Genomic DNA, 21076 nt, shown 5'->3' on the forward strand with positions numbered 1-21076 from the left:
TTGGATAATTTCTAAGCTGAGATTCTCTCTCTCCCTAAGCTTGTTTTCCTTGCTACATCTGGTTGCATATACAGGCATAATAATAATCTACAAGTTAATCAAGAGATTTTTGAGGAAGGTGAGTAATAACAGGAAGACAAAGAGATACTAAAACACCTGGACACATTTCCTGATGCACATCAAGTACTCTGATGCAGAGAAGGAGCCTGTCACTGAGGCTTCTAATGTGATTCTCTTTCACCAGAGGACTTGGCTGTCAATGCACACATACCTCTCCTGGGCTGGGTGCTCTCTGGATCAGAATCTCAGATTTTGACCTGGAGCTGGAAGAATCATGTTTTTTTTTCTCTTCCCCCACAGCAAACAGGAGACAGAAAAATACAATTTAATTAGAACTCTTCAGGCTCTTCTGGATGCCTTAAAAAAAATAAATCAGAGCTTTTTCTTAGATGCCGCTTTCAAGGTACCTAATTATTACTTGAGTTGGGTAGGAATATAGACTGAGAAATACATTCTGTAGGGAAGACTTGAGTCATATTATGGTCATGGTTTTTCCTTGGTAAACAGAACAGATTTTACTCAGCTTAAACCAAATGTGCATTAGACAACTGGTCTGTATTCCAAGGCAGACATCCCGTTGTTCTGACACAGTGCTTGTTTCTCAATCTGGTCTTCTTCCCAGATTCAGTCACCTCATCTCAAGTGACCACAGATCCCAGTCTGTGGAACTACTGAGCTGGAGACCAGAGGCTGCCTGGCAAACAGGACCAGTTTTCCAAAGCTGCAGTGCAAACCAAGGGAGCTGCACGCAGCAACGTTGGACGTGGTGCGCTCCTCATGTCGCAGCCACAGCACGCCGACAACATCAGCCTGCTCAGCAAGAGCAGCAGAAGCTGGGAGCCCTGTGCTGAACCCTAGCTGGGCTCCAATGGTTCCAGCTTTTTTCCTGCAGCAGCTGGACCAGACAGAGGCCAGGGACATGCCTCTTTCATTACATCACACTGCCTGCCCAGAGACAAGCATATGGCCCCAGCAGTCCCTCCTTCCCCCAGGGGTCAGACTTTGACATAAGGGCACACTCATTCTCTAGAAACACTGCTCTGCACCAAAAGACTTTAAAGGGTACCACTACAGCCAAAACCAAAGGGGTTTTATATTAAAAGACTGTATTACTTATTACATGTTAATTTATACAATAGTGAATGTTGAGGGGCATGCAAACAAAGCAGAAAGCATCCAGGTTATTCATTCTTGGAGAAATGACTTTGCGTATACAAAGGCTATAACCTTTAGGGTTGTAACTTCATACCTAGAGGGTGTACAGGATTTAGTTTTTTTGAGCCAGGTGCAAAACAGAGCCTGTGCTGGGTGCTTCTTTTTGTTCAGATGCCTTGGGAAAAAACCTTATTTTGCCAAAAGCTCTTTGCAGTACTGCTTCATTCTCTATAAGGCACATCATATACTGTTTCCTCTTTGACTTGAATGGGGTTACAGCTCCTCTGCTGCTAGGTTACCAATCTACTGTAATGATGCAGATTGGTATCTGCATCCTGAAGGACAGGTCTTGGGTCATCTAAATACAAGGAAGGCCCAAATCTGGATTATTAGTTAACCAACCCTTTCTGACTGATTTCCTTTTGTCCTATCCCCATAGTATTAAGGTGCTTAACACAGTAAAAGTTTGTGTACTTGCTTTCCTTACTTGAGCCCACCGGTGGGGACAGTGTGGCATTTCTTGTGCTCCAGTAATTGCTCAGGTGTCTTCATGAACTTGTGGCACACGTCACACTCGAACATCCGTGTGATCAGGTGGATTTGCAGGTGACGCTCAAACATATTTTTTGTTTTGCAGACAAAGTTACAGAAAACACATTCGAAGCCTGAAAAATAGAACAGGAAACTTAGTCCTTACAATGTAGCCAGACTGATTGCATAGAGAGTGAGAGTTTGTGTTTGTTAAACAAATTTTTTACCTTTCTCTGACTTCTCTTCAGTGTTCACTGAGGTCTGACTACCAGGCACTACAGAAATGACCAGTAGGTTGTTTGACCCCTTGTTTTTTGGGGTTATATCTGCATCTTCTTTGCTGTTGGCAGAGTCACTCAATGCTGACAGTGAAGATGAAGATGGGCTGTTAGATTCACTGGGTGTCTTCCTCTCTTCAGCTGAAAAACAAGGAACAATAACTAGTTCAGCAGATTAGATGGAGTCTCCATGATTCGGTTTTAAACTTAAATTCAGGAAGTACTTATATTCAAAGTTAATTCAAAACAAGTCTGAAATTAATTGAGCTGATTAAAAAAAAATTGTTGGGCCTTCTTCCTTTTTAATAGTGTTTAACGACAATACATCTCTCAGTTTATCCTGTAACTGAGTGCTTCTGTGATGGTAGAGGTAAGGGACCATACAATTCTACCTCATTTCTGGACTGAAAAGAATCCCAAGAAAACACTTTGATTACTCGGAGTTCAAACACTTGTCACTCGAAAACAGAGCAGAATTTCTGTAGGTTTGAGAGGCAGAAACCAAAAGTACCTACTGGTCCAAGCTAAACTTCCCTCACCTTTCCATTTATGTGGGTCCAGCAAGTAAATATGGAATGAAGGATAAAGGAGAATAATCTCCCTCCTCATTGTATTGAAGAGTGTCCTCAGTAATCATTGCAGAGGTAACAGCATGGTCTCAGGATTTATATATTTTTATTAGGATATCCTTCAAAGATATTTGAAAAGCATGTTATTTAACTGGACCTAGAGACAGAGCTTCTTTATGGAAGAAAGAAAGCATCAAAACTTCCTTATGTGTGCAATAAATGCATGAAGTCTAAATCCCAAACCCTATCACACATTAGAACTGAACAAGAGGGGCAGTTCCCATATGAGAACTGCCATGACCCAATGAGGCAAGGATGGGCGAATTATTCCCTCCCACCCATCTCCTGGTTCAACGAGAGCTGTGTTAAAAGGAGACTTCACTAAAACTTCAAATTCTCCATGTGATAAAATTCCCTGATCAAGGCCTCTGCAAACACCAGCACGTGTGTACTTAACTTTAAATTGAGTGGCACCTTTAAGATAAAAACACAGGAATGCACTAATGAAATCTGATGACCCGAACTGCCAACAGGGAGGATGACTGGATATCATACAGAAAGATTCACTGACCTTGGGGACAAGAGTAATACAAATGGAATGAAATTTAATAGCACAGAGAACAAGGTTATGACCTGAAGGGCCAATAACAAGAATTTTTGCTACAAATGAGAAGTGCTTAGGTTGGAAACAGTCAAGGAAAACAAAAGCAGAACTGGAGCAGAACAGGGGATGAATATGAACAATCAGTGTTGGGGAGCCTTCAAGGAAGGTAAATATGATCACAGAATGTTATTGTGTCACCTATTCCCAGTAGCTGCTGCTGGTTCGTACTGCCACCACTGCTTATTTCATTGCACCATGTACAGCTGTGATTGCATATGTCCAGAGCAGGGCTTCCAACAAGAACACATGCAGTGAGGGATTGGTAGAGCAGGAAAACTGTGTTCCAAATAGGAAAAGGCTCAGTGTACATTTAGAGGGCAGAGTGTTGTTCTCCAGAAATTTACTAAGGGAATAAATAGTGTGGAAAGAGGGATGAAAGGTGGAGGGAGAAAAAGGAGGACTGCTGTTTCAGATAGAGGGCAGTTCTGGACAAGAACAATGTATGTGTACTCTGATTATCACTACGACACACACTGGAAATTTTAAAAAGGTCCCTATCTTTAATGCAAGAAGCCTACAGCTGCCTGTCTCTCAAAATAATTAATTTAAAACAATGAAACTTCTTTGAAGGCATATGCAATATCCTCACAAACAGTCCCTTTATGACCTGGTAACATCACAGGATAAGGAACTGGAGTCAAGTGACCCAGAAAATCCATTCTATTTTTTACTCTGTATTTGCCATATTTGTGTGAACATTTGGCTGAATCACCAGCTGAGGGGCTCAGTTGGGCAGGCTGAAGGAAGAACAAGGGGGTTTTGCCTATCATCAAAAGACAAGTAGCAGTTCCAATCTTTTAGCCACAATAGGAAAATATAGCAGAGCACAGCTCACTTTTGAGCTCTGAGGCTTTTCACATAGCTATGGGTAGTGTTTCCCATTTGCCTTGAACTCCTCTTTATGAAGTGAAGTAGTGCTGAGAGCTATGCTGGCATAAAATCCCTTGAGAGCTTTTCAGTAGTTCATATTTTTGTAGTTCCATTTAACTTATGTATCTGTGAACACAACCAATTTTATTCTTCTCTTCCCTCTTCTTCATCCCTCCTGTTTTCCCAATTTTATTGCTGGTAGGACAAGAAAAGCAACTTAGTGATGGAAAAGTTGTGCTGGATGAAATCAGGTTCTGTACTGGTAATACAATTGTGAGTAGTTTGTGGCGGCAAAAATGCTTCTGCCTGGTCTTAGAAAAGAAATTAATTAAGAAGATTGCAATTTTCTTCTTCTTAAGTTATGCCAGACTTCTTGAGTTGGACTAAACATATGGAGCTTGTTTGAAAACTGCTATTGCTATTAAGTGAGCAGGACCAGGGAGAGAGCATGACTTTTCTGCTATTTAATATAAAGTACATTTACAGTATTGCTGAATCACAGTGTCAACTAAACATCAGCGTGAAATTCCAAACTGATGGACTGGGGGGGCAAACACAGCAAGGAGCAAAGCTCAACATAATGTTTATTTCAGACTTAGAGCCAGGTATGCACAATTAGCACAAAGTCACCTTATCACTGCTGAAGTCAAAGCAGGATTTTGATGAAATAGTAAACCAGAAAAACAAATGAAATATTTGACTGACTCCAGTAAGAGAGGGGATTTGTGGGATAAGGGGAATAGGAAGAAGAAGGGCTGAGTAGTCCTTCATTTATTTCACTAAGCTTGAAAATTGATCTGCACTACCAGATTATTTGTCTGGCTGGAGTCCAATTTTCTTCAGCTTTGAGAGATCAGGCCTTAATTAGCAAGCATTTCAGTGAAAGCAGAGTGCTAATGGGAAGTGTGAAGGTTGCACCTAAAAAGCATGGAAGAGAGAGATCACTGCAGCTGGGAGAGAGGGATCATCACCTGTGTGCTTGTTGTTGACATGAGCCTTCATATCTGCCTCTTCCATAGTGACAAAATCACACACCGTGCAGCAAATGGAGAACATCCACTGCTCCTTATCCACGTGGAGGGACATATGACTGACAAACTGGACATTCATCTCCGTCTCAAACCCACACACATGGCAGCTGCAGGCAGAAGAGAATTCAAGAGTAAAAGAAACATTAGAAACCAAACCACAAACAGAAGCCTATTGCCTTTCCCCAAATTTGCAAGAAGAAATTCACAGCACAGCTTTCTGCTCTTCCTCACTGCTCAGTGTTCACTGCAAATTTCTTTTGTCTGCTGAACTGTCTTTAAACTGATGGCCATGCCAATGTGATTAAGGGCAGGCACAATGCAACAATCGTGTACATGCTATAATGATGCTAAATAATCATAAAGTTAATTAAAAACTACAGATTCCAGATGCTGTGCATCACCTAACTGATTCCTTTGGGCAATAAGAGGCACTGCAGCTTTGCCAAGGTGTTTAGTACAGCTGATACACTGACAAACAGAGAGCTTGCTGCACACTCCAGGAGTGATTTTCAAGCCCTGGAATGATTCCCATGCAAAACTGGGATCTTGTGCAAAACTGCTTGGTAGTTTCAGTGTAAGCAGGTAAAAATGGGTTCAAACATTTCTTATGCTTGACTGGAAAACAGCAGTCTTCAGCTATGCGAATAATTAGCAGGGATACAGATTTTGCAGCCAGCACATAAAGACAGTGATACTGAGAGGCAGTGGAAAGGACCCTTTAATTTAACTTTCTTTGCAGAGTCCTCCTCTTGCTTTGATTAGGCCATTAACATTTAAAACAAGCCAGAAAGACTGGAAAAGGCATATACTCCAGGGCATTATTTACTTTCCCAAGGGGAAGCACTAGATAATCTAATCCAGCAGGTCTCATTTATTTCTTACTTCTATGATTTTGTAATTAAATCTGCCCTTGGCACTTTGACTAAAAGTAAGAGTGATTTGGTAATCTGCTTGGCCACTAGAGTGCACATCACAGTTTGCAAAGTGCACAACCATGCATACAACAAGAAGAATGTCTAAATATCCATTTTATCTGGGAAATTCCATTCAATTTTTCAGGCAAATTCTCCTGAAGGTTTTCTTTCTTTCACCAGGTATATACATTTCACCAAATGTATATACCTCTAGCAAACAGAAGAAATGTGTAGATTGATATAAAAATTATTGAAAACACTTTAAAGCTATTTGATTTCATAGATTTGGCTGAGGACAAGGGAACAATCAGAGGCGACTGGAAGCACCGGGCTTTAGATTCACTGTGTATCCGTGTACATGATGGGATGTTTCCGAACACAAAAGTTAAAGGAACACTGTTTAAGAAGTCAGAGGGGCTTCTAACAGCCCAGCTACCTCACAAAACCTCTTAGAAAAACCAACCCCACAGCAAACCCCCAAGTCCTTCCTAATGGCCAGCCAAGTCAAACAGCACAAAGCAGCCAGCCAGGGTTCGCTGCTCATCCTAAGCCAGATACGGGCAAGACAAATCCTGCAGTCATGGCTCCAAGCCCGCAGCACCAGAAGGGTGGCCCTGTCACACATCCTCAGGAGGCACAGGAGGTGCTGCCTGGTGCACAGCCCTTGCCTGGGTGCTCACCTGTAGTAATAAGGGTGCTTCTTTCCATCGCTGCTCTCGGCCGTGACAGCACTGACGATGTCCTCGGTGTCGGTGCTCACCAGCTTCACCGAGTGCACAGTCAGGTGCTGGTTCAGGTTAGCACGGCACTTAGCAGCATAGGGGCACAAGTGGCATTTGTATTTTCTCTCTTCTGAAAAAAGGAGCAGAAAGATGTGAGTTTATACCTCAGGCTAAAGCCAGCTGCTTTGAAAGCTGCCAGTAACCAAGCGTGCATTCCTTTGGGTTTCTCCAAGCAGCTTTCAGGATGAGGTACTTTGGAAGCTCGACATTTTAGACGTTTATAGGAGTCCACAGCAATTACTCAGAAAAAAACCCCAACTAATTTGAAGGTAGTTTAGGGGAAGTTTTTTTAATTTGCTCTACTCTTTGTAGTTGGACAATATAAAATTATAAACTGGAAAACTGGGGCAACTGCTGTTCTGGGAGCTGCAGCAAAGCCAGTGGAGAAACGGGTCAATAGTCTACAACTATTTCCTTTACCCAGCATATTTTATTTGATTTTTGGACCTGGTTATTGTTGAGTTTGCCCATGCGATCACTTGCAGAGAGCTGATAGTTGATGATTTTGTAATGATATCTGATGGTAGGAGGAAGGAGAACACTGTATATCATCAGTCCAGTTCCAAAAATGAACTAATGAAAAATCTCACTCAAAGAACAGTCAAAAAAATAAACTAATTCCTCATGAGTTTCTGATGCTTCACAATTTTAAATATTCCTCTTTTTTTGTTTTAAATTAATCATTTCTAGATCCTGGCAGCACAGTTTTTGTGCATGCATTTTGCAAAGGGTTGATTAAAATAACCAAACATTATGTCTGCTTTTACAACCTTTTCCTTTGAGGGTCTGCTCCTCTAAAATTGAAATATAATGCTGCAAGTGTGAGGGGAAAGGCATTCCATAAAGCAGTTTAGGACTAAGGAAATCCCACTAAGACCATGGAGCATCTGAGCCTTTTCAGGATGGCTCTGCTGGATGGCTCAACATACACTGGCATTATACCAACAGGATTTCTCAGCACTACATGGGAAATTCTTGCATCCAAGTGTTATTTTATGCAGTGCACCTCAGCAGGCTGACAGAGTGCATCATCCATATAGAAACTCTGTTTGTCTCAGATGATTTGAAGCAGATTCACTTTAAGAAAGTTGATATTGAGTAGAACAGCCCCTGTTCCTCTCAGAACTGTATCATGAGAGCAAAGATGTATGAGTTATTCAATCCTTTCAGTTTCAGAACACCAAGGGCAATCTTTTATTGTTCAGTGACACTTGAAAAGTTCATCAGGTGAATGATATTTCTGTTAAAAAAATCCCCAAATCTGCCCAAAAAAAAAAAAAAAAAAAAAAAAAAAAAAAAAAAAAAAAGGCTGTGCCTTCTCTTCAGAATTCCATTACCAAGCTTGGTTATCAGTTGGTGTCTACAGTTTGATCTACTAAAACCTGGACAAACTTGAATCGACAGGTTTTGTAAGGAGACATTTCAGTAGGCTGCAAAGAAATAAAATGTTCACTCCCTAAGCCCACTCTGACATTGGGTCCTGCTCCTGCACTTGGCTGTGCCCCAGGTGAGCTGAGGATGGCTCACACACTCCTCTCCTTACCATCTTTCTCCTCCCTAGAACAAACCCCCCGGGATTCCCGAGTGCAGTGACAACCACAGGCAAACTCTGCCTTACCTGTGTGCAACGAGAGATGTCGGGACAGAGTCTGCTGGCGACCAAACACTTTTCCACACACATCACAGGGAAACAGCTGGTCGTTAAATTTCCAAGATGGCAATCCATTTCCCACCTCCAGCCCCAGCTTTTCTGTTTCCATGCCAAAAAACACAAAGCCATCTTCAGAACTCTGAAGACTTGCAGATTTCATTCAGTAGAGCCCTGTAGGCGTCATATAAAATGCAGCACTTCGGCAGCATGCTGTGTGATCTGGCACATGAGTTCATTTAGAAAGGAAATTCCCATTGCTGGAAAGGAAATTAATCTTTCATACACATTCTAAAGCAGAACGCTGAGCCAAAATGCTCTGGACATAGGCACAGCCAAAAAGTTAAACCAGGTTATGTACAGAGAGAAAGTCAAGAGTGAGCAGAGCAAGCATTAAGCCCTAATTATGGTTTTGTGGAACAACCACTCCTTTGGCTTTTTCAGTCATCCACCTTTGCCTGGTGCATGAAGAAGCCTGATCTGAGATGGTCTGTCTGGAATATTCAAAGCTGAATAAAGATTTTCAGACAGTTTCTTTTCTACTGAGGCAGGAATTCTTGCTACATAGATGACAGAATCATTTAGGTTGGAAAAGACCTCTAGGATCAAGTCCATCTATTAACCTGACACTGCCAGGTTCATCACTAAAACCACGTTCTAAAGTGCCACATCACACACATGAGAAGTCTGACTCTGAAGACCAGAAGATTGCTCAGTCAAACATTAAAACAAAAGGACACAGCATCCCAGTATTTGGCTGGCTTCCAAGGTAAGCTCTACCCAGCACTGCTGTCCTCTGGCATCAAAATCCCAGCTGCTTAGAGGGCCATGGAAAAACTGTGACCCACTGTGAGCTATTATCTTTTAATAAGTGGTTTTAATTGTTTCAGGAGCAGATAGAGTCTGCAATACAGAAAAAAGAAACCCCTCAGAGCATAGAGCACAGATATGAAAGCACTTTGTAAGGAAGTCAAGGGAAAGGGACTTGGAATGAAGAAGAGGAAAAAAGGTTCCCCAATGCTTCAAGAAGTTGAAAGCACAGCCAGTTTTGATTTGGACAGAATGGAGCAAAAAGCAGGTAGAGACTGGGGAAAGCAGTGTACTACTTAAAACAATAAGAGAAAGAGCATCAGCAAACCTTGAGTGAAAAAATACCCTGTGCAACGGTCCTGTTCCTTGAGGAGAAGGGACTGCTTTTGTAAGAGGTGCACAGAACTACAAGGGTACTTTTTAAACACAGCAGTCAGCACTGAGGGTCTTGGTGTAATTCTTCTAGTTCCACTGGAAGGAAGGATGCCACTGGCAGAGCACCTTTCCCCAGACCGACAGCGCCTCTGGGATCGCTGCCCAGAACAAGCTCCGCCAGCACGTGTGAACACGGCCGGATGGAGGAAAACCACTTGGCTGGAATTTCCAGGTAAATGTGGGGAGAGGAGTTGGGGACAGGAGTTCAAAACCATTATAGTGTGCAGAAGTCAATATGGTGGAGTTTGGCACAAATGGCAAAACCTTCATTCCATGAAGCACTGAGGAATAAACACCGCCCCCTGCACGGGCAGCCCCTCACTGACAGTCAGCTACCGCTGCAGATGTTACTACCATGGCTGAGAGAGTCTCTCCTTCAGAGAGAGCTTTTCAGACAACTCCACTGTGGTTTAGGCAAAGAGCTGTCAAATACTGTATTTAATTTAAGCAATAATAAAAACAATGCCTCATCTGGGGCAGAGAGTCCACGTAGCAATCTCAGCAAATTTAGGGCTGGCTGTATTTGCCAGCCCCTTCTCCACTTCTGTTTCATTCTCCTGTGACCCTGCAATATGTACAATAGTCATACCAGAGGAATTCTGAGCCATTTCTGTGTGCTACCAACCAACAAAGCATTTTTCTTAAAAAAAATTTCTAGTTAGAAAACAAGTTCTGCCTATTCAAAATACTCATTTTCTGAGATTAAAAAGGAAGACACCCCCCCATCCCCTAAGGGCTGTAAGTGACCCATAACCTCTAAGAACTTCAATAAAGAAGGATTCTTTTTCTTGCTACCCTTGAGTTCCAAACAACGGAAAAATCTGACTCTGGTAGCACTACAGATGTTTCAGTAGAGCTTTTTGAGTACATAATCAAAACAGTGCTTCAAATGAGGAAAATAGTAATAATTATAAGAGAAGGTCACAAGGGTGTAGTTTGCTTCAATATGGTCACAACAAAAAATGAATTAATTGGGACATGTACCAAACAAGCAGGCTCAATTAAGTAAATAAGTCTCTTAACAATTCACTTCAGTATTAGTCATCAGCCCTCTTTTATCTCTTAAGAAAAAGAAATATAATAACTTCTTCCCTATGATTGTTCTGGGAGAAGCTCATGGGAAGCTGGAAAAACAGCAGCTTTCTGAAAATGTCAAACTGGTGACAACCAGTCCCTTGCAAAGCAGCTGCATATTTTTCATTGATGCAAAAGAGGACACTGAGGTGTTTTGAAAGTCCTTCTGTTTACTTGAAAGATGTATTTGTGGAGTCATAACTACAGTGCTTCTTCCTTCTCTCTGCAGCAAAGTGCTTTTTCTATTCAGCTGCTTCTTAGCTTCCTCATGGCCTCAGCACTTTGTGAAAGATTTCTCAGCTCCAAGGGAAATCACCTATTTCCATCCATCCTACCCTCTGGGCAAGCTTTGACTGCATCCTGGAAACTGGAGCTCTGCGTCCAGACAGTGGTCCAGAAATCTTCCCAGAACATGCCTGGCACCTGACCTTGCCAGTGACCTGAAGAGTCACGTGAGTCAACTTCTACATGCATTCCTTGGGCTCTAGCTCTAATTGATGACAGGGAATGGGAAGTGAGTACAGGCCCAGTGACTCCAAGACCACAACACTGGGCTGTGCTCCCTGTGCATGCCTAAGCCCTGTTCCCAGGCAGTCAATATTGTTAGCCTTAAAGAACACCTTACACAGTGGCCAGGAAGAAGATGAACTGAGACCCCCTAATGTCAAATAATAAATCACTGTTTTGAAAGATGTCTCACAGAAATCCATCGTTCACCATGACATCCCCTATATTAAAATGAAAAGGAAAACAAAAAGAGAGAGGGAAAAAAAAGGACTTGAAACAAGATTTCTGCTTTAAGTGTCCACAGCAAATTCCAAAATTCCTATGTTAGAAAATCATAAAAGACAAAGTTATATTGAAATTACTAAGCAATAGATTGCATTTCTGTGTGATTTTTGGAGTTTAAAACAAAATATGCTCAGTAAAATGAAAGGCCTCCAACTTCTCCAGTGAAACATTAAAAAGAAACAGAAGGATTAAGACTCTGGATATTCCAAAGCTAGCGATAAAATTATTTTGAAATAACTTTCCACAGAACACTTAAAAGCTAAAAATCTTATGTAAAGGTAAAACTTAATAAATACAGTGAAATACATCTTTATGGACACCTTTTCTGCCCTCCTGCATCACTTGGTATCACTCCCCTTCTAGCCACAAGTCAGCTTCATGGGTAGCTGTGTAGAGCTGATCATCCAAGAAGGTTAGGAACTGCCACCATTTCTATTTTCTCTGCAGAAACATTGTTCTGTTCCTCCTCTGCCCCTTCCAAATAGATTTAATTTCTGGCAAACAAAGCACTGCAGCTCAAAAGAGTCACCATTTACCCCTTTCCTGAGGTGTTGGGCATAATTCTGAACACATTTGTATTTTCAGTTTTCACATTTAGTAATTAATCTTTACCCCTCCCTCTCCAACTGGTGAGCGCTATTGTTACACATGAGAGAATGTGTTAACCACACCTTCTGAAAAGTCTTTACTCTAACTTCTGTCAGGATGTGCTTGAAGAGAGGACACCATATCCAGTGGAAGCTGTAACTGAAGAAGAGGACGAGGTGTGACCTGCGTACAAAAGTGACTGTCTGGAGTCACCCACTCAGCCTTGTGACTGCTGGTGGCTGTCAGGCTCAAGAACTCCCCAGGGACTGGCTTTGGACTCTGATATTTTGATTATTTATTTTCTTTTACTTTGACGTATTTGTCAATTACTGCTTCACAGTGTTTTATGCTACATTATGTTTGCATATGCTGTCCAACGTCATACCCAACTTTATCTCTTGATACAAACAATGGAAAGAATGAATCCACTATTTAAGTGAAAAAGACAAGCCTAAGAAGACAAACAAAAAGTGTCCTGAGGTATCATTCAAAGAAGATAAAATCATGTTTATAACCTTTGCTGGTTTACTGTTCTCATATCCTGTAACTCACTTAAAACAGCTGCTTCTCTGTTTTATCTTCACACCTCCATAGACCTTGGAAGCAAAAAATACCAAAGGGTAGATCCTTATGGTCAGATGGAATCCCATGGATATAAATGAAATAGATTGTTCTCTGCAATAAGCATTCCATGTAGAGATGAGACTGAGAGGTGCTGATAAGCCTTAACATGGAAGGTCAAAATTCCTTTTCTCTCCATTCTTCTGGAAGTGTATGTCAGGGTTGTATTTTGGGTTATTCAGACAGTTTGACACCATACAAATGGTCAAGGAGAAACCAGGCAAGTAATTTTGAAAATTAAATGAGCAGAAATCCTGTGAAAATAGAGAGTGGTGGTTAGTGTTTTCAATAAATGCTGCTTGCAAGCCACCAAACCAGAAAATTAATAAACTGACTGAGAAACAGGGGACAAGGTAACCAGGGTTCTGTGAGTTCATCCTCGTGGCAAGAGGATGAACACTCCTGTGCAGATGTCCAACAGAAAGACTTGGGACACTAAACAATCATCAGGTAACTTGTGGCTGCTCCCAGCCTGAGGTGAATTGCTGCTTTTTCCTTTGAGATCTGTCCAGTACACCACATTTACCCAAGAGGTAAATCCACTGCATGCAGCTCTACAGGAATGTCTGAAAACTTGCTCCATTTGTAAGGCTATTTCTGTTTGGTTATGTGTAAAAGACAAAAACTTCAAGAAATTATTTATTCAGAAACAAGGTATTAAGGTCAGATAATCATGCAAACATTGCTTTAAAAACATTTATTTGCTTAAAGAAATTTTCTTTCCTTCTTCTGTCTGCATTTGTCTATCTTGTTATACAGTCTTCCTATTTCTGCAGTGTTCCCATCATCAAAGATGCATTTTATTACTTTGGAGTCTTCCCCTTACATGTTCATCCATCACCGCTGGCAAGCACACTGTATTTAAAAATTGAGAACTTCTTTTATGAAATATGAAATTATGGCTCTGTTGCAAGCTTGTTTGCCAAAAGCCTGTGAAATGTTCCCAAGCTCAAAAATATATTGACTGCACAGAATTGCAGTGTTCCAAATATTATATATCTTACTCCCTTTCCAACTTGCTTCCACAAAGGTTTTATTTGTAGGGCCAGAATCCTTATTTCTAGTAAGTCAGTTAAAATAAACCGTGGAATCCTTCCAGGTACTGTAGTTCCTGAGTAAGATATTTCTCAACTTATCTAAGGTGTCAGAGATCCCGACTGGCCCTGCAGTCTTAATTTGTCACCCCCTGCATTGTTGCATCCTGTCTGGTCTTGGTTCAGGGTATATCTTTTACTGTGAGCAGACTCATCCACTATTAACTGAGATAAGCAGTTGTTTTCTAGGGATAACATTTTCTAATATTCCCCACAAAACCACAAATGAGATAGAAAACTCGATGTGTGAGGGAGTCATGTCCTTTTTGTTTCCCAATCCCCAAACATCTGCACATAATCAACCCGAATGACAGAACAAACGCACAGAGGAAGCAGAAAAAATTCTACTTTCCAATAGAAAAACTACCAATTAATGCTCTTATTTTTTTTTCCCTCTAAAGCTTTGCAAGTGTGTAATGTTACTGTGGAGCTTGATAAAAAGCAGTAATGTTATGATAATTTAAAATCCTTGATATGGAAGAAAGTAGAACCCAAGTGATTTTATCTATCAGTAGCGCAGTACTTAAGCTGCTCTTTCTGAAAAGTGCAACCATCAAAGTTGGAAATACTTCATTGAAGTGCTTGCACAGCCCACCAAAAGAAACATTAATATTGTGCACAGAAGTAGTCCAAGCGCACAACAGACAGCAGCACTTGAAAAGATTGCTGAGAAACAATAAAGATGCCAGGGTTTGGGAAAAGAGCGAAAACAGGTAAAAGATGAACTTTAAAGTTGACTCCATAGAGAAACGTGGAAAAAAAAAGTGAAGCCCTCTTCACTGCTAAGATTGAGCCCATTGCTCAGAAATGGACAATCAGAAACAGAGGAGAAAGGGCAAAGAAAAGATTGGGACTACAACATCTGACTTTAAAACACAAAGCCACTCCCATGTTCTACCTTTGCATCAAATCTCACACCTATTTTCACTTCTCTTTTACAGCAGAAGACTTCTGAGCAAACCATCAGATACCTTGTGATAACCTTCATCTGCATTACAAAGCTCTGGGATTTGCTTTTATTCTCTGCATTAAATTCAAAACTTAAAAAACAACCAAGAAGAGAGAAAAAAATATAGTAAATTCTGTGCAAGGTGGCTGAAGTTGCAGATTTGTAAGGAACTCTAAAGCTACAATAATGTTGCAGTCATTACTTGAAAACTACTTGTACAATGGGTACATCATGGCATCAATTTGAGGATAATGCTGGGCAACAACATTTCTTTTCCCCAGCTTGTATTTACCACTGCCTTGCTACAGAATAAAGCACAAACAGCACTATCTTGTGGTAACTGCATCCCTAAGACAACAAGAAAGAATAGAACAATGTAAAATTCACAACAGATGCAAAGTCAGGCCCTCCCCAAGCTGTGAATTTGCTAGTTGGGAAATAGCAGTCCTGGGAGAATCCCATTATCTCACTGCATGGCTCCAAGAGCTCCTCCATCATTCACAGCTATCACAGGGAACATCAGCTGGGTTTCGTGGCTGCACATGAAGTAATTCAATATGGCCCAGATGAAAAATCACCTTTTTTTTTTTTTTTTCCATTGAGGGTGCTGAGACATTTCAAGAAAGGCAAAGGAGGCACCAACAAATCTGCTCCCCAAAAAGTGTTTTTCAAAGTTTTACCTGATCGTTGTTCCCAAGAACAACTGAGCCTTTAAGTAGCAAAAGGCTCCATCACCATTATTACTTTTTTTTTGTTGTTGTTTAGAAATAACAACTGAAGTTCAATCCTGCATCTATTGTCAGAGAAAAACCTGGTAATGTGCTCTCTTATCTTTGCATAATATTTTTAATTTCATTTCCTCCTGAAAATATATTCATGACAATAGTTAGTTGTGCCATAATAAACTTACATAAGTTTCCTCTAACTTACTCCCAGGCAGGTGGCCCTCACATCTATCTCAAGCATTTACACTGCTTGCAACACTTCTTTTGGGCGCTCCAACACTGAGTTCCTATGAAGTGATGAAAGTATAATTTGCTCCTATTGCTATTTTTAAATAAAAATTAATTAATTTCCATAATGCCAACAGGTTTCTACCTTTTAAATTTTCCCCTACAATTCTGCTTAAGACACACTTCCAAGAGACTCTTTTAAAAATCGCTCAAACATTTGTGCACATTAGGACCATTATGGGGCATACAAAATTTCCTATTTTGCTTTAGATTTTGTCAATGTGACAATTTCTGCTTGCAAGTCCACGGGAAATAAGGGTTTTTCTTTTCTAAAGAGAAGATAATAAACACACCTAAGGCACTTTGCAGAGACTAACACTAGTAGTTCCCCATCCAGCATTCAGATATAAATAAAGACAAATTGTATTTTTCTTTTCAGCTTTCTGTCTCTTTTGGGGTGAACAAAATCTTCTGTACTTGGACAAAGCTGATGAGCAGAAATCTCAGTGGGGGATAAAAATAAAATAAAGCACTAAATGCACGTTGAGTTCCTGAGCTAAGTGAATTAACACAAAATAATCAACACTGGATGAACAAGTAACTACAAGCATTTGGCCAGAGCCACCTTTCCCAAGGTGCTTGTGATTGCTGCTGTGAAAGAAAACGTTTTGCTGCTTATATTGCAGATTCCCCAAGTGATAAAAACTTGAACCTGCCATTTCCTTCAGGCCTTTAATTCACTCTTTTTAAGATACCAACGTCTCCCCTTGCTCTCTCTCCTATCACCAGCACATGCATCTATCTGTAAATCATCCCCTTCTTCTGCATAATTCTGCTATCTGCCTTTTGCTTTTGCAGGGCACCAGTGAGCACCACAACTGCCCCAAACTCAACTAAAACACTCAGCAACAAATAAGGGCAAATTGTACTCAAATTGAAATCATGCTGTAGAAGAAAAAAACCCCAAACCTGTCTTCAGCTTTGCTTAGATGATTTTTAAACAATGCTCTTTTTGTCTATCTATCCATTTGTCCAAACAGCTGATGAATTCTGCATTTAATTTACTCTTAGGCAGACAAATGTTATAGAAGACAAATTTGTAAAAGGTAAGATAGGTGAGGACTGAAGAGTCTCAAGGTAACTCTAAAAAGAAATGTCAGGAATGATGTGTTCCAATTCCTTCTGCAGAGCTAAAAAAGTAATTTTAAAATTCATCTTTCTATTTCAAGTTGAGCTTGTATTTGGAAAAGTTTCATCTTTGGGAAACAATTTGACTTAGTGCTAATGCTTACATTTACAAAAGATTCTGATATTAGCAAAGACAAAAGAGGATATGAAACCAGAGATAGGTTTGAATGAGATGCAGATTCTAAATCACAGTGTGCTGAGTATCAGTAAGCCAAATACCTCATCTATCAACTCTTTTTCAGGAGGTGGATCAATCACCACTGTAGCTTTGTTACTGAATTTATTCCAGAATTAGAGCAGGAAGGGACTCCCAGAGGCCAGCTTTTCTCTCCTACACCCAGAGGCACATCAGTCACTCACTAAATTTCCCTACCAGTCCCAACAGATGCTTTTCTTACTAATTTTTTTAAAAAGCCCTCCTGTGACAGGGGCTCCAGAGGCTCCTCTGACAGTTGTGCCAGTGCAGAAACACCCCATTGCTAGAAAGTTTCACTTGGTGTTTAGCTGCAATCTCCTCCGTTGTCATTTAAGCTAGCTATTCCTTATTCTGCTCACATCAACACAGGCAAAGTTTATTATTTTCCTCTCAAAGTTGTCATTTTACATATCTGAATGCCATTATCATATAACCCCTCTTTTCTTCTCCAGACGAAATAAATTAGTAAAATTCTTCATCCTTCATGCACAGCTCATGTGTTCTAAACCTCTGACCACTGCTGCCTCCTCCACATTGTTCTTGGATTATGGAGCCCAAAATTGAACTCTGGGCTCCAGCTGCAGAGCAGAATTACCACATGTGCCTTACAGACAACATTCCCAACACCTCAGCCAGATGTTTGTCCTTTCTGCAATGCCACCTCTAAACACAGTGTCTGACCAACACTACTCCAGATCCCTACCTCAAGCTGCGCTGCCTGGGCATTCATCCCTCCTCTTTCTTCATGGCACAAACCATTCCCCAGGCACAGGACTTTGATCTCACTACATTGGCTGCTATTTTTCATAGTTTCTTCAGTTCCTCAAAGTATGTCTGAACTCTAGTTCTGTCCTCTGAAGTGCTCATAGCACCTCCTTGCGAGGTGTGCCACAGACATTTAATAAACATCCTTTCTCCTCCATCATTCACAATGTTAATGAAATGAATGAATGCCAGAGCAAGCACAGCCCCTTGCAGACCCCATATGGTCCCTGGGCTTTGACTTCAGCCTTAATTAGAGCTGTACCTACCCTGAGTTTCCCTGCTCACCATGGGCATATTGTGGGAGGACACATCAGAAGCTTCACTCCAAGCTGGTTCCAGTTGCCCTTCTGAAGCCAACAGGCTTTATTTCGCTGTTTTCCCTTCTCCCTTTCCCAAAACCAATTCTACGACTTTGTGTCATTCTCCCCCAAGCTGTCTTCCATCACCTGCATCAGAAGACAGCTCCCAAGAACTTGCTGGGCAGCCCTGTGCTGTCCCAAATTCACTTTCCAGAATAACACATGGTAGACAAAATCCCACATTTCTCACCAAGTACTTCCAATGATTGTAGCTGCTCAAAAAACCCTTCTCAAATTTGACCTCCACTTGTGTTATCTGGTTAAGAATATTTATGGCAACAGTGATTTTGCTTTTTCAAAAATCACTTATTATTGAGTAACTATTACTCAGCAAACTTATTATGGTAAGTTAAATAATAAGAGATGTCACTAAGTATTTTTGCCTGTATGAGAACACTGCATAGTACTGGAAAATAAGATTTTCCCTGTATAAAGGCAGCCCACAGTAAAACAAGAAACACAAGTTTTCAGATAGATGTCAAGTGCCTTTCAAGACAGCCGTTAGTCATGAACTCTTCTGCTTGTTTTAATTCACACCTTTCATCTTGAAGGTCCTGTTAACAATTGGCAAAATAATTAGTGCAGTGACTTCACAGGGAAAAGAAGTGGAATCTATGTGGCCACATCAATTTGTGCAAAGCCCTGTTGTTTAGCCTGTATTGAGAGACTGGCCAATTCACCAGGAGTTTCATGGGATGCTCAGAAGGATATGATCACATTCCCTGCCCAGTAAATACTGATGGTTAAAAAAAACTAAGACATGTACAACGATGCACGTGTTGCACATTTCACTTGTCCTGCTTTAGCTAGAGAACACATCATACACATGCTTGAGCATTTCTTTTCAAATTTGCTGATTTGAAATTGTATGTTCTGCATAATAAATTATATTTTCAGCTCTGAAGGAGACTCTGCTACTAATGAAAACTGTGTGGCTGCTCAGGAGACAGCCTCTATTGCTGCAGCACAGATCTGTGCCTCACGTGCAGGAGATGCAAACCTGCCTGGGAGCAGATCCAGAAAGCATTGCAATCAGTTGAAGCCGCCTTGGTTATGATCCCATGGATTGAATCAGAAATGTGGAAGCCTCTGCTCGATGGCTGTGGTGCAGAGTGGTTGTCAAGGCAGCTGAGTGCACAGGGGGAAGGCTGCACGCAGGCAGACGGGCATGGGGACTGAAGACAGGATGCGATAGATGGAAAATGTGCCAGAGCTGCTATCAGGCACTTTAGCACTGAATTATGTTGAACAAATTCTGCAAAATCTGTCTTGCTTTGGAGAACTATGCCAAGTACAGCCACTTCTACAGCAGTCCAACTATCTCACCTTTCTAGAATGACTTTCCACAAGTTGCCAGCTGTCTCCTGCTATTAGACTGCAGAGAGCCATCCCAGTGGCTGACAGTCCCCAGGCCTTCCAGAGAGTTCACAGGAGGCACTTGTACCCACAAGTCACTCTTTTTGTGGGAAGAATTAGCATGTGGGAGATAGCAATTCAAATCAGTTACTAAAATCAATCTGCCACTCTCTCACAAAAAAACCCCAACCCTTTCCTACCATCTATAAAGGTGTCACACGGGTTGGATTTGTCAGAGGGACATCTCTCCAGCATCCTTTTTCATGCATCTGCATGGATTTTTACACAGCCATACACTTGCACGCCCATGTGTACACACACAAAGAAGAATATTTGGTTGAATCTTACTCCCAGACCCGTACCAGGAGAAGAATAAAATTAAAAGGGTGCTTTTGAGGACTGAGAGAGGCAGACTTTGCGCAGCTTAGGGAGTACCTACAATTATGCCCTGAAGGCAGCAATGACTGTGTGGCATCTGCTTCCAGCACCACTTTCCCCAAGCACATTTCATAGAAATTCTGAGACAGAAATGAACAGCAGGACCAAGTGCCTGATAGAACATGCCTAGGTAGTGAATTAAGTGCCACTCTCACTTTTCTACCCTGACAAGAGGCAAACAGGGGTTAGGGACTCCCGTCATCAGGAAACCTGAAAGGGGCATCCAATGTCTTGGATGGGCAGAGCTCATAACTCAGACCAAAAGTGAAAGCAGATAAAATCATCATAAGCACTAATAATGGGACAATGCAAGGTGGAGAAAAAGCCCCATGTAAGTCAATTCACGTGCACAGACACTCCCCCTCTGCAATTACACTGGCAATAAAAATTGCTGTTCCGTCACAGGGATGGAAACAGCTGCTAGGGTCATGAAATATTCTTTCAGGCTTTCAAAAAAGTCTGAAGTCCAGCAAACATGATTAAGGGAATGGAGCAGCTGTCATACAAGGAGAGTCTGAGAGAACTAGCACTGCTCAGTGTGGAAAAAAGGTGACTTGGTGGGATCTTTCCAACCTGGATAAATACCTGATAGGGTGAAATAAGATGAAGTGAAGAAGATTAACAACTCTTCTTAGTGGTGCCAGTGGAGAGGAGGCAAGGGCACAAATTAAACACAAGAAAATTCGTTTAAACATAAGAAAATAATTTTTCTTATGGGGAGCAAGGTCAAACACTGGCATGGCTGGCTTAGAGAATGTCCAGAGTCTCCATTCCTGGAGATATTGAGATCCTGACTGGACATAGCCTTGAGCAGCAAGATGATTCTGCTCTGAGAAAGGGACTGGAATTTGACTTCATACCTCAACCATTCTGGGATTCTCTCAAAAATAATAATCCATGGGTTCTGCTGTCCTGAATAAATTCAAAATTGATTTCTTGTAATCATGCTCTTAAGC

The 21076-nt window shown here is 41.2% G+C and overlaps 1 protein-coding gene across 10 annotated transcripts in view; it reads right to left on the reverse strand.

Moving 5' to 3' along the window:
• The window catches only part of ZNF827 (zinc finger protein 827), a 100279-nt gene that overhangs the window by 5176 nt on the left and 74027 nt on the right, over nucleotides 1-21076 (reverse strand). For 3 of the 10 annotated variants that reach the window (XR_012055760.1, XR_012055759.1, XR_012055758.1), the window contains exons 9-14: nucleotides 8473-8604; nucleotides 6753-6924; nucleotides 5099-5265; nucleotides 1974-2165; nucleotides 1703-1880; nucleotides 272-417 (exon numbers count right to left, since the gene is read on the reverse strand). Coding sequence is in view for 5 of the 10 variants with exons in the window: in XM_030271871.4 (XP_030127731.4) it covers nucleotides 1699-1880; nucleotides 1974-2165; nucleotides 5099-5265; nucleotides 6753-6924; nucleotides 8473-8604 (845 nt within the window). In the remaining 5 variants the exon portion in view is untranslated. Of the gene's footprint in view, nucleotides 1-271; nucleotides 418-1689; nucleotides 1881-1973; nucleotides 2166-5098; nucleotides 5266-6752; nucleotides 6925-8472; nucleotides 8605-21076 lie in introns of all 10 variants that reach the window. The other 7 variants (XM_072928698.1, XM_030271868.4, XM_072928699.1 and 4 more) reach the window with 4 other exon arrangements.

Source organism: Taeniopygia guttata, chromosome 4, assembly GCF_048771995.1.
Source record: "Taeniopygia guttata chromosome 4, bTaeGut7.mat, whole genome shotgun sequence".
NCBI classification, from domain to species: domain Eukaryota; kingdom Metazoa; phylum Chordata; class Aves; order Passeriformes; family Estrildidae; genus Taeniopygia; species Taeniopygia guttata.